This window comes from Synchiropus splendidus, chromosome 13, assembly GCF_027744825.2.
Source record: "Synchiropus splendidus isolate RoL2022-P1 chromosome 13, RoL_Sspl_1.0, whole genome shotgun sequence".
Lineage (NCBI taxonomy): Eukaryota > Metazoa > Chordata > Actinopteri > Syngnathiformes > Callionymidae > Synchiropus > Synchiropus splendidus.
In genome coordinates, this window is record NC_071346.1 from 5,978,624 (window position 1) to 5,993,856 (window position 15,233).

The window sequence follows — 15,233 nt, forward strand, 5'->3', positions numbered from 1 at the left end:
GAAACGGTGTTCCGGCGAACGCTTTCAAAATAAAATAGATTTCGCTTCCTGTGCGAGTGGAGAAGAAGACGCTGGACAAGACTGGATTATATTTTACTAAGAGCTAGTTGTTATTTCATCTCACAAGCAGGCACACACACTCACGTGCACACGCGCACACACACCTGATACATGGACAAACAACCCCCCACGGAGCTTCTCTCTGGTTCCCCTGTCCTCTGTCTACTTCCTCAAGTCTTCCTCTCCTCCTGCTATCCGAGTGGCACCAACTTCATCTACAGCCTGCTCTCTCTTAGTTTCGGCTGCCACCTCCGTGTAGTTAACGCTGCCGGCTTGATCCGGGGCGGTGGGCTCGGCACCCTCCTGGCCCTCGGCCACGGCTCGCTCCTTCTTCAGCTTGATGCGGAAGCTCTCCTTGCTCGGGGCTTTCTTGGCGATGTTCTCCTTCAGTCGCTCCCCTGACTGCTTCAGCCGCTCACCTGCCTGATGCATCTTCTCCCTCCTCTCTGGGGGCATCACCTTCTCGCCCAGCGAGTGGAACTTGGTGCCCAGGTTGTCTTTGGTCTTGTTCATGTTCTCTTTGGAGAAGGCCGCCTTCAGGGTCTCCGTGCTCTTCACCATTGATTTCTTCAGGCGGGCAGCACGTGATGGGTCTGCCTCCTCTACGCTCAGGTACTCCTCATCAGACGACAGGTCCACCGGGACCTCATAGGAATCGGGCTCAATCTCCAGACCATCCAGACCACAGCCTTTGGAAGACTTGGTGACAGCCACGGACGGAACCTCCGTCTCCCCCTGTGAGCAGAGAACAAATAGAAGTGGAACCAATGGAGCCATGATTCTGAGTCACTTCACATGTGTGATGACATCACACAGACGGGATGTGGGACGGGAGGATTAGACCTGAGTGACAGCAGGGTGATCTCAGAATAGAGCCCAGCAGCTGCTGCACGTTATGGATGTGGACTTCATCCCATACATCAAACCACTATCTCCTTTTCATTTCCAGGAGGGGCTAGTCAGCTGACCTCAGGGGTGGGGCTTGTTCCCAGTGGCCCTTGTGAAAAACTTCAATAATGGAATCATGATGATTGACTGCTGTTATGCGCACACATTCTACCATGTAGCTAGAAACCTGGGGGCGCCCCCTGCTGGATGGTGTTAACATGTTCAGTGGAAGGTACCTGATAAATGACGACTCTGAACTTGTTGCGGGTCAGCAGCTCGTCCTGCGTCGACTCCACCTTCTTGACTCGGACATTCTGCTTCTCCACACGTGACCGGACCTCCTTGACGTTGGCGCTGACCTTGCGTGTCTTCTGCAGGAGCTTGTCTACGGTGCCACTCGTGTCCCCGTGGTCCTTTGCCAGCTTGAGCACGTCACCCTGGATGGTTTTGATGTTGTTCTCCAGCTCCAGCTGGCGCTCCTCCATGCGCTGCTGACAGCTCTGGACGTTGTCGATGATTCCGGCCACTCGCTCCAGCAGCGACAGGATGGTCAGTCCGCTGATCGGGTTCCCGGCCTCATCCTCCACGCCAACGATCTCCAACTGCTCCTGGGCGCCAGCGCTGCGATACTTAGTCTGATCCATCTAGAGTGGTTAAGTCGGGGTTAATGTCGAGAACCTCACTGCTGGGGAACCGGCCGGACCGTTCTGACCCGCTCAGGTCTGATAAGCCAAGAGAAAGAACTCCTCCTTCTGCATCCGGGAGCAACATGAATCTAGCAGCTAAAAATAAAGGACTTGGTAAGGCGACACTGGGACATTTTGGGAGACGTAAAGCAGGAGATGATTGAGTTCTGGGTTCCACATCACAGATTCCAAACTCTCCGTCACAGCAGCTGCAAGTTCTGACAGTTGAGGAACAGCGCTTCTTTTGGCCCTGATGCTGACACAGGCTGCACTGGACCCTGGAGTCTAGACAAGCCATGTAGCGCTTGTGTGCTGGACCGGTTGTCACAGCAATACGGTTTACTATGAACCTTCATAACCTCAGTTATTTCAGGCTGACTGAGTCCAGCAGCTGCCACACACACACCCAGACACCCACTTCCATTCTGGCTCCGGCAGAGGGCGCACTCGCTCATCAATGACTTTATATAACAGAAACACAACCAGTCTAATTCATTTCTACTGACTGCTTGGATACATTTCTGCACCGGCCAGACAGGAAACACACACACAAACATAGAAGCTCAAAGACATGCACATCACCAACACACACACATGCACAAACACACACAAATCAAACAGTTTATTGACACAAACAGGAAGTTTACATGCACACATTCTCGTCACAATGACCTTTGACATCAGGAAGGACTAAGACAGTACAGAAATGTCACTGATGTCTCGACAAAAACACCTCCTGCTATCGCGAAGATTGTCAACGGTTGACACTAATGCTAACAAATGCTAACATGTTTCGGTTCTGTTTGTGCTTTGGTCAGGCTCAACCTTCTTCTGTGGCCCCTTCATCCCCTGGTGACCACACAGGACCAAGGTAACAAATCATATCTGTCGTACATTTCCTTGAATGTTTTGGAAGGTGAAAGGAAGTCCATAGATCATTTTAAGATATTTTAATATTCACATAATTGTTTTAAACTGTGACCATTAGCGCACTGCTACATTAGCGCTGTCAGTGTGGACTGGCGAGCCTCTGTCACATGACAGCTCCAGAGTCCCTTCCCAGTTTGTTAGCAAGGCGCAGACGACCAAAGTTTGCCAAGCCTAAAACTTTAAAGTTTCTTTAAAGCATAAGTCCGCGGGCACGCCTGACTTCTGGAGGAGGAAAGTAGTCTGACGTTCAAGAAAACAACTTTAGATTTACAATCATCGATTAAAAACATTCATTGACATCGAGCAGCGTTTCCAAAACTACATCACGAACACGGTTCCACTAACATGCCGACGCTCTCGACGTGTACAAACTCAAGGTCACACAAGAACCCCGAAACTGGTCGAAGTAAAAAAAGTGTTTGTACCGCCAAACAAAAACCATCAACAGCGACATTTCCTGTCAGACAAGTCATTGTGGGGGCGGGGGGGGAGAAGGACCGCCACAAAACTACACAATCACTTCACCGCGACTCAGGACGCGGTGAGAACATAGCAAAGTGACGGTGGTTCAATTCTGTTCAATACAAAATCGTGCCGTTCCCTCGAGGTTAAAAAAGTATAAAAAGAGAAACTACACCATCCTGGAGTTGGTCTCGGACGGGAAGTGGCCTAGGTTCTGCTTGTGTCTGCGCCCCCTGGTGTTCTTTGGACATTTCCTAAAGAGACCAGAGCGTGAGAGTCACATGACTGTCAAGTGAGGCGTTTCGAGCACAAGAACTGTTTCCTCACCGAGCAATGCAGGTCACCACGGCGACGATGATGGAGATCTGAACGGCTCCAATGATGGTGGCGATGAGCACGTAATGCAGCTTCTGTCCACTGGGGACTACATAGAGCACATTGAAATCCTGGCGCTCATCACATTGAGAACCCTTGTAACCGGCGTCGCACCTGTTCACCACAAGCAACACTGTCACCACGGAAGCAATAACTGATGAGGCCAGTCGGAGACTCACCTGCAGGTGGCGACGTTGTACTTGATCTCACATTTACCGTAAACACAGAAGCCGGCGTAGCTGTCGGAGCAGGCGACCGGCACGCCGGCGGAGAGGCCGTCTCCATGTTCCAGTCCCTTCGTCTCTGGCAGGAGCAACACAGTTCAAACCCCTGTCTCAACCACAAACCACACCCCCAATAGATGAACTTACCCAAGACTTTTATTTTGAAGGGCGCACCGTCATCTTTCTTTCCTAGTTTATCCTTGTCAGCTGGGGTGACACACACACACAGTGTAAGCATGTTGCGGACGTCATGCACGAGGACATTGAGACAGTAGTGAGGTGGGAATGGGACAAAGAAGGCGTTCAACTAGTAGTAGCTCGAGTGAAACAGCGCCTCTAGTGGACAGAAGTAGTAACTGAGGAGACGGAGAGTCAGAGATGAAGATACTGAGGTCGTCATTGGGAGCAACTAGAAGGGACAAGAGCTGAGGGATCTGGAGAAGCTTGGAGAGCAAGTCATGGAGGCCAGATGGTTCAATCATTGGGGGAAGAGAGATTTTGGAGAGAGTTTGGTGAGGTTCATGGACAGGATGAAGAGGATGATCGGGAAATGATGAAGGTTCTAAGTGCATCTTGTGGGCGGGGCCTCACCTTGACACCAGCCCAGGTGTTTCACATCGATCTGCTCTTGCTTCATGCATGAGGCCTCACGCACCAGACAGGGGTTGTTGTACGAGTTCCCGTCAGTTGCACAGACGGGATTTTCGTTGTGACCACTGCAGTCAATGTTGCAGATGCACCTGTGTAGACAGAGACTCACTGGTTTACAGAGACTTTCTCCAGTCAGCAGCACTGTGTGTGAGTGTGTGTGTCCCTACCATACATCCTCTGAATCTTCATCACACTCAGCTCCGTATTTACAGGAGCTGCACTTGGTAAACTTTCTGCTGACGTCCGAGCCAGAACCATCGCCTTCTTCAGGGGCAACACACATACACAGAGAGACTTAGCACTGAACATGAACAGGATGGGAATGATGATGAGGAACTCACCGTCAGCATCTCCTGATCCTGATCCTGGATCTGTGAAAAACAAACAAGGTGTCAGACGCTGATGCTGAATGCAGAACACCCACCACCAGTCCTGTGAGCTCACCCGCCGAGCACGGCCCGTCTGATATCCTGGAGATGAGCCTCTGCTGTCGGCACGACGCCTGCCTCCTGAAGCACTCGTTCTGGTACGTGTCTCCGTTGGACCCACAGACGGGGATGTAGTTCTTGTGACACTGAACCAGATCAAAGTCGAGTGAGTTAGAGCAGCACCGCTCAGCTCGCTCCTGATGCAGAAACACGTACCTGAAACTGACATACGCATCTGAGCTGCGCACCGTCGTCTTTGCACACTCCTCCGAACCTGCAGGTGGCATCATCACACACACGCAGGTCGCTTTTCTTCTCTGACAAATCTGTCAAAACGGAGTGACCAACATGAATACACATGAAAGTAGCTGGTGTAAAGAGCAATATTTCACTCCGTAGTCATTGGCTGACATCTTGCAACAGTTGTCATGGTGACTGGTGGCTGGATGAAAACATGATGGGATGGATTTGAGTGGAGAAGAAAGATGAGGTGGAGAGGAGAAGCACGAGGAAAGGACCGGTTATTGATAAACAATATTGAAGGTCAAAACAGACGCACGCACGCGCACACCCAGGGATGCAGAGCGGCAGCCTCACCTGTGCAGTCCCTCCCCCGGCCGCGACACTCTGCCCCCTGCGGACTGTAAGAGGCGCGAGCCCGCAGCAGCAGCAGCGACAGCACGCAGGCTGACAGCAGGAGCCGCCCTCCGGGGCCCCTCCCCGCAGCATCCATGCCCGAGCCTCCTCCTCGAGCCCGTGCAGGCAGGTGTCCGGAAACAACGACGTGAGTCAACGAGCTGCGGAGGAGACGGAAACGTGGAGCTCAAAGCGCCGCGGAGGAGACGCTCCGGGCGGCTGCAGGCGGCAGCATCGTCCCCGCTGTCTGCGGATGTTGCGGCGGCAGCCTCGGCAGTGATGAGGCGGTGATGAGGCCGCGGAGCTGCTGCGAACACAACAAAGAGATCCGGGGCACCAGGCAGACGCGCCGCTCACGTGACGCGCTCCTTAGCCACGCCCAACACCACGGACGGTGAGACATTGGGCAAGGACAAGGGTCCAACCCCCCAAAAATATCGTCCTCTGGGTTTAGATGCAGATGATGAAAGGCAGTTTTGAAGTGAAAACACAACAAATGTTTCTCCACATGAGAAGAGAGAAAAGAGAGAATGAGTGTGTATGTGTGTGTGTGTGTTGCTTCAGAATCAGCTTTAATGCCAAGGTCAGTGAGGATCCCACCAACTGGGAAAGTGCTTTGGAATAAAATAAAATGGGATTTTCACGAATCAGTCAGTCTGATGGAAGAGGGAAAAAAGCTGTTCCTGTGACGTGAGCTTCTGCCTCCTCCTGCCTGGGTTGGCTCTGATCCGACCTGCACGTCTCTGGGTCCTGGAAACATACAGGTCATGAAAAGGTGGTTCCCTAGAAGGATCGGCCTCCTTCCTCTTTGGTCCGACTGGCATAAGATAGGGTCTACATCAAAGGAACCAGGCGGACAACAAAGGCTTGAGTCGGCGGTCAAGGGTCATCGGTGGGCGAGTATGACATCAGACCCGAGCTCTTGGCCGCCAATGTCTTTCAGTGCTTTGATCCAGGAATCAAAGTCGGGACGTCAGAGGGGATATATGCATCTACGTTGTTCAAACGTTTGGCTGAGAAAGTGACGCTCATGGCGAAAGTGGTTTCTAAGACGATCAATGTCCCTGACTTGTCCATGGACAACCTCCAGGACATGGTCCATTCGTTCTTCGATGGCATGGACGCAGAACAATGGACGGCCCTCAAGGCAGGGACTCCTGACTTCAAAACCAAATTTAAATTGGCAGAACTCCTCATGAACATTGTTTCAGGAACAGCCAGGTCCTTCTTGACAGCTGTGGAGAACATCAATAACGTGAGTCAGGAGCACATCCTGGCCACGGTGGGCAACACAGTCCCCAGGACGTTTGCTCGCGTTTTGAACATTAAGGAGGAGGAACTCAGAGGAGACAGCTCCAAGAACTTGATAAACCTCGTAGTGGAAGAAGTCCGGGAGAGCGTTCAGTCCAGTCTGGCTGTTCAAGCTCAGGAGACGGTTCCCAACACAGATGCCTTCTTCAGGCTCGGCGCTATGGTCCAGGCCGCCAGCAAGATGATCGAAGACTTCATGACAAAGGTGTTGTGTTGCAAACCCTGCGGGGTGAAGAAGACCAAAGCGAGTCTCAAGAAACAGGAAATAATCGTTCAGAGTTTAGATGATATCCGGAACATGGTCACATCACCTGATGAATTCCTGAATACCACGATTGATGCGGTCCAGAAGATCATCATGAGCGAAATACGTGAGATCACAGAGCCTCTTTTAGGGGACCTGGATAACGGGCCGGAGCCCCGACTTCTTTTGTCTGAGTTTCAATCTGTTTCCAGCGACATCGCCCGGATCATCATCGAGGCCCGATGTCTGGAGGAGCTGGAATCCGAATGCAAGTGCATCGACAAGGAGAAGCAAGAGCGCTGCTTCAAATCTATCCGCAACAAAATTCGGACAATTTTCGGAAAATACATTTTTAAAGCGTTGCTGCGTCGTGGACTGGCTCAGGTCCAGCTGGACTTTCAGTGCGGGCTGACGCAGGAAAACAGCCAGACGTTTTTGTCCCACGTGGAGGCCGTGCTCCTCAGCAAGGATGGAGAAAAAGCTGGAACGGACTCTGAATTCAAGAAACTAAAAAACATTTACAACGGCAAGAATGTGAAGCTCCTCAGTGATCTGATGTACAAGAATATTCAAGACGCCCTCACGATGGATGACATCGACTACCCACAGGAACCCAACGTTCTCTACATGCGGATCATCAACAGAGTTCGCAACATTCTCATCCTGGTGACTTGGTGGCTGAAAACACAAGCCGACAGCCACAGTAAGCGTCTTGCCCGGCTTCTGATGGACTCAAAGTCTTTGGGGAGAAGAGAAATCCCTGTCATCCAGGAGATCCAGGAGATCGAAGAGATCCCACAAGAGATTTTCCCACAGATCACCGAAGAGAGTCCAATTCAATTCCCAGAACTCGTGCAAGAAATTCCTCTGATGATAGTCCCTGAGATTACAGATGTAGCCTTTGAGGATCTAGCCAAGGACCAGATTGAGTTCAACCAGGTGTGCCTGCAGATCATGGTGGAGAAGCTGGTGTCCCACATCTACAGCCGAGCAGACATCAAGCTGCCGCTGAAGAACCCGGAGAACATCATCAACAAGCTATTCGTGTCCACCTGGGCGGAAGTGGAAAACCTTGCTTTCACCGTCACGCCTGACCGCTTCGAGAAGATCGTCAAGGTGGTTTTCAAAGAGCTGTGCAAGAAGTGGGGGTCCGCGGACAACATCCTGGTCCTGATGAAGCTCCAGAAGACCGAGTTGGACGAGTTTGTCGCCACCATTTTTAGGATTCACCTGCTGAAGCTCCGAAGCACCCGGTGCTGCAAATAGCTGCTGCTGGCCTTTGTCCAGACTAGGCCTCAAAAGGGTGATGTACAGGTTTACTCCGGGTACTCCGGTTTCCCCTGGTTTTGAAAAGTAAAGATTGGCTGCACACTGCCCTCCCCTTTCGGGCATGTGGGACCAAGTCAACAGAGCAGGTCTGTTACTGTTTATTTGTTAGACATGGGTTTACTCCGGGTACTCCGGTTTTCCCAAGCTCTAAAAAGGCACATAGAGCCAAGTCAGTAGAGCAGGTTTGCAAACTTCTGATTGTTTGACATGGGTTTACTCCGGGTACTCCGGTTTCCCCCTTTTAAGATCTTCTTCCCAGTTGTTTCCTCTCCAGTGAGCGGATAACCAAAGGAAAGAGAGTGAGGGAGCAGACCAGGGGCTGACATCTTTGTATTCAGAAATAAAGTCACATGATCACAAGGTTCTAGTGCACAGCTCGAGGGTCCAGCTTTGGAGGTAAGAGGTTTCTTGTGAATACTCGGATGACCTTCTACAGGCCCCAAATGTCAAAGGTCAAGTGGTTGGATCTCGCTCACGAGCTTGATGTTCTCACCAGAAACCTGCTCAGTTTTGGGGGATCAAACCTCAGTCCTGGTTCTCTGTCAGACCTAGACTGAAACTAAAGTCAGAAACTGCTCACTAGATCTGCAGGAGGGTCTTTGGACTGGAAGTGACGACTCTGCCAAACTCTTCTGGATCTTCTCGTCGGTCCAGACTTCCCTGGCTCCTCAGCAAAGGAGCTCGCCGCGAAGAAAAGTCTGCTGCTTCATTTACTTTCTATTGTATTATGTTGCTGCCCAGCGAAGCATCGTGAGCGGTGCCTCCTGCAGCGTAGATTTCAATTCCTGAGATTTATGGATCAAGATACACTACAGATTAGTGTAATGGACTTTGGTTCTTTTCAACGGGTGGACAGTCTGGTGTCTGGTCCGGACCACCATATGGCCCCCGCCACCTTTTATTATCCCGCTGGGGGGCAGTGGTGGCTCGTGTGGGCGGAGTCTTCTTTCTCACCCGAGGCTTATGTTGTTTGATTCACACGTTCGGTGGTTGTTGTTATATAGTTGCACTTCAGTTGGACAACAAAGAAAAATAAACGAAACAAAGTCCGTACTAGGAACGTCATGATCAGCAATGTGGTGCGGCGACGTCAGAGATCCAGAGGTGTTGAGGTAAGACTGAAGAAATCCTGACCTCTTGGGAGAGACCGTACGGGTCTGACTGAATCCCTGATGGGAAGTTTCCACTTCCACTCACAAACTGAATCAGCAGATTCCCGAAAAGCGGCTCAGACTCGCTGAGCTCCGGACTCTCAATCCCTCACTAACCAGATTTGCCTGTCCTGGGGACTAATCCGGTTTGAGGCCCCGCAGGGAGCATTATCGGGGGGTCATTATGATCAGTCTCCTGGGGCTCCTCCAGAGTGTGTGCGTCCGTGTGAAGGTGGCAGCGGACAGATGAGGTCCAGTCACTCAAGAACACGCGACGAAGTGAGTGAGGTCTTTTATTGAATGTTCTAGAAGGGTTCTAAGGGCAGCTGCACTCTTTCACCTACTTCTCTATCTTAACACTACATTGCACACGATAACACCATCACTTCCCATCACATGTTCCCCTGACATGTCACTTCTCTTTCGGCGCCAAGTCATCGCCGCCTGAAATGTTTCCCTCGTCGTCGTCGTCGTCATCACCGACCATCCCGCGCAGGTACGAGCGCTTGAACTCCTGGAACACCAGCTCCTCCTCCAGCTCACTGCCTCCAAAAAAAAAAACAGTTTCTCTGTGAAGATTCTCCTCAAATATTGGTCTTCTGCCCAGGGGTGGGAGGGTCCGGGTGCTCACCTGTCCTTCACTGCAGCAGCAGGAATTAGAAGGGAAACAAAAGGTTTAACCAGGAGACTCACAATAATGCAGAAACGGAGCACACACCTGCGTCAGGTTTGGGGTGCATCAGTCTGAACGGGACCTCCACTCCATGCTCGCTGCAACACAAAACTGTTGAGTCCTCCAAAGCAAGGGAGAAGAGCAAAGTTCCCCGACTCACCTGGATCCCATCAACCTGCAACACATTCACAAAATGAGTTCTGAACCTGACACCAAGAGAAGGAGCCAAACAACTGACCCGCCGACGACCAGCTTCACCATGACCCGGTAGGAGACCATGATGCCCAGAACCTCCTTCAAAACTCCTTCTTTGATTCTGCGTCAGAAGACACCATGAGGACCTTGGTGACCGATGCTGTGATGGGTCTCTTACTCACACACTGGAGGACGCCAGGTTTGTGTCTTCGTGCTTCAGTTTCCCATCCAGTGCGATGCCACGGCGCTCCCTGTTGTAGGCCAACAGTGGGAGCAACGTGTAGACCTTCTGGAAGGTGGCTCCTGCCGCCACGGAGTCTCTGCATCCGAGCATATTATCACTGTTCTGTGGACGCTACTTGGTATGTCAGTACTCACCCAAACTCCTCGATGGCCACGGATTTGACGTAGCTGTCGTTGGAGTAGAGGACCACAGTTGACACCTGGTCCACTGAAAGAGAAGTTGAGATGTGCCTCAGGTGAAATCCCCAGAGGAAAACAGTTACTTACCTGAAACCACAATGTTCTTCACGTGTTTAGTTGAATCGTTGCGCACGTTCACGTACACACGAATGGGCTCCCCGTGATAGAACACCTGTGGATGGACCAGCAGGGGGAGCACCGTGAGTCAACTCACACTTCGCTCTCATGGGAACCAGAACCAGACCTCCTTATCCAGACGGGCCTCCACATGAAGGGCCTTGTCCGAGGAGAAGAAGTCCCTGGCGGCTTCAACAGAGGGCACTGCTCCGTCACACTCCGGTGCGAACTGAACCTTCCGAATCATCAGTTTCACAGAGCTCCTGCAGGACCGACAGGGCATCTCTAGTCCCCAGACATGACCAACCGATTTCAGACTGCTCAATCGAGTCAAGGTGCAGCAACGTATGGCAAGCTACCAGTGGATTTTCACGAGCTACAGCGCCCCCCTGCCGCTTCATACTCACTGTTTCCGAATTTTAGCGTCCTGGCTCTCGGCGCTGAAAGCTTGGATCTCAAACTCCACCGCACATTTCTGAAGACAGACATTGCCACTGAGCGCATGCTCGCTGTTCAACACTCAAGTGCGCTGGAGCTCACCTTGCCAGTGTCATGGGGCGCAGGCTGGAGCGCCACAGAGCAGGGAAGGTTGTCGGGAAACTAGCAGACAGATTTAGATTTTAATAAACAAATGTTACTTATGACACGAAAGCAAGAATCACCTCGAAGAAAAACGGATAGGCGTTGTCGCCGAGCTTCCTCAGCAGTTTGGCCTGGATCCGAGTGTGGACCCCCTTGTCCCGGTCCATCAGGGGCGGGTACACCTGCCGGGTAGACAGGAACAGCTCTCTGCGGAAGGCGACGCCCATCACGTCCATGTCGTCTCTGCCGTAGCGGAAGGTGCAGGACAGGGTGACGAAAACTACAGAGACAAACAGCAGTCCAGGACAGAACCCGGGTCAGACCTCGGCTCACGTGACGGACTGGGCCAGAACACCTCACCTTTTCTTCCTTGCAGAGCTTCAAGGTCAACTAGAATAACGCCATCTGGGGGAGGAACAGTTCAGCGACGCTGCACAAGACCCGGTTCTGCAGCGCAAGCTAAACTCACCAACTGGATCCACCGAGTCCACCCGGTCCACAAAGTCTCGTCTGCCCATGTAGACACCGACCTAGAACATCATAAATAACATTAACTGGAGCCATCTCACACATCTGCATTCGGTTCTGAAGTGGTACCGCCTGGGTCTGACCCAGACAGCTCCATCCCCACTTAGTATCAGAGAACTTCAGAGAAGATCAGATGGACCAGAACCAAGGTAACTGGACCAGTGTAGTGGGATGACTCACAGACTTGTCTTTGCACAGCTTCTTGAAAACCACATTTTTTGGATTCATGGCGTTTTCACTGCAACGCAAACAACCATTGTTGACAAGCGCACACAAACACAAACAACACAACTGAAGTCTATCAAGCCTCCTGTGCACTCACCCCAGGCCCGGAGTCCAGCTGAAGACTGTCGACAGGTAGCACAGCGGCAGCCTATATGCGTCTCACTCTCACTCACTCACTCACACTCATCTACTCACTGAGAGGATTGAGGATCATAGAAATCTCTGATCAGCAAAACTCCAGATTAAAACTGAAAGCTGTCAGGGGGTGAACAAGTGTATGGACGAATGGGTGAATGAAGGGATGAATGGAGGGATGGATGGATGATATATGAGCAGATAGATGCCGAATATAGTTGTATGTAGCATGATGGGATGAACTTTCAATAGGAAAATAGATACAATCAAAACAAGGCTGTCAGCAAGACGGGAGCGCTAATCCCTTACTCACACACATGATTGTATTGATCTCCTTGTGAGGACATTGTGAGGTTTCTCATTCCCATAATGCTCTCCCCAGCCTCTCACACTAAACCTAACCATCCAAAACAGATGGTGAACCTTAACCAGGACTCTAAAATGACACAGTTATTTTGAAGTCTACCCTGTGGGGACCGGCAAAAGGTCCCTCAAGGACGGTGCGTTGTCTAGAATTGGTCCCCACAAAGCAGTATAAACAAGCTCACCAGCTGATCGTTGTCACATAAAACTTTATTGATTGAAAAAAAAACATTTGAAACTTTATTGATAGGAATTAAAGAGTAAAGTATTTAGACATATGCTCTGGATGACTCTGGCTCCGACCGGGCCGCTGCCTTGTAGACCTTCTGTGCCGGGTTTCCTTGGTAACCACTGTGAGGAGGAAGCACAGGTGACATGTACAGATTGTACTGGTTCAGATTCAGCGCCTGAGACTTACCCCATCTTTCCACCAGAGGACGCTTTTTTGCAAGCAGTGCAGAGCATAGCTCCGCCCAGGATAGAGAGAGACGACCCGCCCCAGCCCAAGTACAGACCCTCGCCCAGCTCGAACCTGCCAACACACACAGGTGGCTGTGAAGCAGACACACAGACCCACACAGACGCCCCTAGTGGACTCACTTGACGCCGCCAAAGAAAGGGTTATTGAAGTCCTCCACAACTCTGAAGGCGTACCAGGAGACGGCGATCATGCAGCACAGACCTGAGGACACAAGACCGAGTCCAGAACTGGAGCTTTGATCTGTCTCACGTCACACGCTTCCCTACTCACCGCCCAGGATGCTCAGGATTCCTCCAACAAAGGCCATCTTGGCTTTGGCCTGGTCTGTGGACGATCCGATCCTGATGCACTTGAGTCCGAGCAGGGCCACCACCATGGACCCGAGTCCAAGGAGCAGAGCGATGATCATGAGGGCGCGGCACGCCTGGATGTGTTCTGCACATGATACGGAAGTTCCAGCGTGAGAGACGTCTGTCTCGTCGAGACGACAGTCTCGGTCTACAGTTAGTCTGTCTCAGTTCTGGCCCCTGAAGTTGCCGGACTGAGTCGCTTGTCAAGTCCCTGATTCTCATTCAAACAGTCACTGTTGTGTTCCTCTACCACTGGGACCCGGCACTGGCAGTGGCATCACACGGGAATCGAACAAATCATTTCTCGACCATCAAGCAGATGCGCTGCAGCATTGAGAGTTCCATCAGGAACCGAAAATGAGAATCAAGAAGTGGCCGGACATCTTCTGAAGTCCGGCCCAGTTTGAGGTCAGCAGATTACCAACTTCTGAGGGAAGTTTCCTTGTGGGAGGGGCCAATGCTGACGCCATCTTACGTAATGTTGACCCAATTTCCACTTCCCACTCCAACAGAAGTTCTCAGAATAAACCCCTCATTTCCTGGTCAGAAACCTCCCTCCGTTTCTGGTGGTCCTATAAAGGTCCTGGTCAACGCCCCTCCCCCCCACCCCTTCCCAGTGGTCCTAGAGAAATCCAAGTGAAAGACCTCCACCCCTGCCCCCCACGCCCAAGTCAAGTTAAGTGGCTCACCAGGAAGCGACAGCATCGACTCGAAGTCACGGCACTCGGCGATGCCGGCGCTGTTCTCGGCACAGGAGTGCCACAAGTTTTCAAACTGCCGCTGTGAGATGATGACGCTGCCCGACACGGTGGAGATCTTCCAGTAGTCGTTGGCCAGACAGGCTCCGGTCAGCAGCCAGCTGATGACACACATGATGTACCCGGTTACTTCCACTGCCGTAGACATGGTTGCTGCTGGGTCGATGTCGGGATCTACGGAGCTGTGGTGTCGTCGCTGAGGTCTGCGATGTTTGAGCTGAAACCAACACGCCGACGGGACTTTGACCATCCACAGGAGCCATAAACTGCCCACGCCTCTGTTGTCCTTACCCACCAATAGGCCACACCCCCTGACCTGTGGAGGCCTCGGAAGTCAAGGAATTGTCGATGGGGAACCCGTCGAAAGGTGTCAGGGGCCACGAGAGACACTGGGGACCAAATCTTGCTCGAGCTAAAGAATCTCGAAGGAGTTTGGTTCAATAAAGCAGGAACTGTTTCAGCAGGTTACTGTCTCAGTGAGGCGGGAACCGAGTCATTCGTTAGTTTTATGGTTTTATGGCCCAGAAACAGAGACGCTCCGGGTTCAAGGTCCAGCATTAATGGTCCGACTGAAACTCATTATCATCCGTGACACAGAAGTTTCTCATACACGCACGTACAATATGTATAAACACTGTCTGTTGTTGAAGTGGTTTCAGAACGCTTTAGTTTGGTTCCTGTGAAACTGCTGATGGGAAGTGTTGGTAAGATGGATGGTTGGGTCAAAATTGGGCGTCAGAGTGAAGGATTTTTGATTCAAATTTTTGTTTAAATTTGAATAAAAATACAACAATCAAAGGAAAATAAGATAGAATCTTGTAAGCAGAAGACATACAAATATAAAATGGAAAAAGGAGTGAGAAGAAGACCAGCTAATTCACTCCCGCCCTTCTTATATAATGAACAATGATAACAATTGGCAGGGACACCAGTTAGATGCCTGAGGATTGTTATTGATCTGAAGAGAATTCACATCTGTCCATGGACCCTGTAGTAGCCCTCTATATCAGTGTTTTTCAACCGGGGTT

At 51.3% G+C, this 15,233-nt stretch overlaps 4 protein-coding genes across 5 annotated transcripts; all 4 read right to left on the reverse strand.

Moving 5' to 3' along the window:
* Window positions 1–87: 87 nt before the first annotated feature.
* On the reverse strand, window positions 88–1,782 carry cavin4a (caveolae associated protein 4a). Its single transcript, XM_053883214.1, has 2 exons — window positions 1,185–1,782; window positions 88–795 (listed from the first exon to the last, which is right to left on the reverse strand). Exons 1-2 carry the CDS (start codon window positions 1,590–1,592, stop codon window positions 223–225), a joined length of 981 nt encoding a protein of 326 aa, XP_053739189.1. The 5' UTR covers window positions 1,593–1,782; the 3' UTR covers window positions 88–222.
* Window positions 1,783–2,104: 322 nt separating this feature from the next.
* On the reverse strand, window positions 2,105–6,128 carry tmeff1a (transmembrane protein with EGF-like and two follistatin-like domains 1a). The gene is made up of 10 exons (XM_053883302.1): window positions 5,302–6,128; window positions 4,921–5,030; window positions 4,721–4,850; window positions 4,618–4,647; window positions 4,444–4,540; window positions 4,217–4,365; window positions 3,773–3,832; window positions 3,581–3,704; window positions 3,354–3,515; window positions 2,105–3,280 (listed from the first exon to the last, which is right to left on the reverse strand). The coding sequence occupies exons 1-10, from the start codon at window positions 5,435–5,437 to the stop codon at window positions 3,196–3,198; spliced, it is 1,083 nt and encodes a 360-aa protein (XP_053739277.1). The 5' UTR covers window positions 5,438–6,128; the 3' UTR covers window positions 2,105–3,195.
* Window positions 6,129–9,652: 3,524 nt separating this feature from the next.
* Window positions 9,653–12,301, reverse strand: saga (S-antigen; retina and pineal gland (arrestin) a). Of its 2 annotated transcripts, none has more exons than XM_053884193.1 (16): window positions 12,216–12,301; window positions 12,074–12,131; window positions 11,835–11,895; window positions 11,726–11,770; window positions 11,446–11,645; window positions 11,324–11,383; window positions 11,191–11,258; window positions 10,911–11,046; window positions 10,754–10,838; window positions 10,622–10,694; window positions 10,426–10,563; window positions 10,287–10,364; window positions 10,209–10,223; window positions 10,094–10,146; window positions 10,007–10,016; window positions 9,653–9,917 (listed from the first exon to the last, which is right to left on the reverse strand). In XM_053884193.1, the coding sequence occupies exons 2-16, from the start codon at window positions 12,119–12,121 to the stop codon at window positions 9,788–9,790; spliced, it is 1,200 nt and encodes a 399-aa protein (XP_053740168.1). In that variant the 5' UTR covers window positions 12,122–12,131; window positions 12,216–12,301; the 3' UTR covers window positions 9,653–9,787. The 2 variants fall into 2 exon arrangements, with proteins under 2 accessions (XP_053740168.1, XP_053740169.1); XM_053884194.1 differs by having other exon boundaries at window positions 9,849–9,921.
* Window positions 12,302–12,885: 584 nt separating this feature from the next.
* On the reverse strand, window positions 12,886–14,353 carry cldn15la (claudin 15-like a). The gene is made up of 5 exons (XM_053883860.1): window positions 14,137–14,353; window positions 13,368–13,532; window positions 13,217–13,298; window positions 13,035–13,148; window positions 12,886–12,967 (listed from the first exon to the last, which is right to left on the reverse strand). The coding sequence occupies exons 1-5, from the start codon at window positions 14,351–14,353 to the stop codon at window positions 12,886–12,888; spliced, it is 660 nt and encodes a 219-aa protein (XP_053739835.1).
* Window positions 14,354–15,233: the final 880 nt, after the last annotated feature.

Bases quoted from the DNA above. Each gene is read 5' to 3' on its own strand.
- saga (XM_053884193.1), bottom strand. From the start codon at position 12,121: ATGAATCCAAAAAATGTGGTTTTCAAGAAGCTGTGCAAAGACAAGTCT. The intron at 11,047-11,190 runs GTGAGTATGAAG...TCGGTCCTGCAG, and splicing joins GACGCTAAAATTCGGAAACA to GAGCTCTGTGAAACTGATGA. The intron at 10,839-10,910 runs GTCTGGTTCTGG...GTCCATCCACAG, and splicing joins AGGCCCGTCTGGATAAGGAG to GTGTTCTATCACGGGGAGCC.
- cldn15la (XM_053883860.1), bottom strand. From the start codon at position 14,353: ATGTCTACGGCAGTGGAAGTAACCGGGTACATCATGTGTGTCATCAGC. The intron at 13,533-14,136 runs GTGAGCCACTTA...TATCATGTGCAG, and splicing joins GTCGATGCTGTCGCTTCCTG to AACACATCCAGGCGTGCCGC. The intron at 13,149-13,216 runs GTGAGTCCACTA...GTGTGTTGGCAG, and splicing joins CCTTTCTTTGGCGGCGTCAA to GTTCGAGCTGGGCGAGGGTC.
- tmeff1a (XM_053883302.1), bottom strand. From the start codon at position 5,437: ATGGATGCTGCGGGGAGGGGCCCCGGAGGGCGGCTCCTGCTGTCAGCC. The intron at 3,705-3,772 runs GTAAGTTCATCT...TGCTCCTGCCAG, and splicing joins CTTCAAAATAAAAGTCTTGG to AGACGAAGGGACTGGAACAT. The intron at 3,281-3,353 runs GTGAGGAAACAG...TGGTCTCTTTAG, and splicing joins GTGGTGACCTGCATTGCTCG to GAAATGTCCAAAGAACACCA.
- cavin4a (XM_053883214.1), bottom strand. From the start codon at position 1,592: ATGGATCAGACTAAGTATCGCAGCGCTGGCGCCCAGGAGCAGTTGGAG. The intron at 796-1,184 runs GTACCTTCCACT...CTCTGCTCACAG, and splicing joins TCAGAGTCGTCATTTATCAG to GGGGAGACGGAGGTTCCGTC.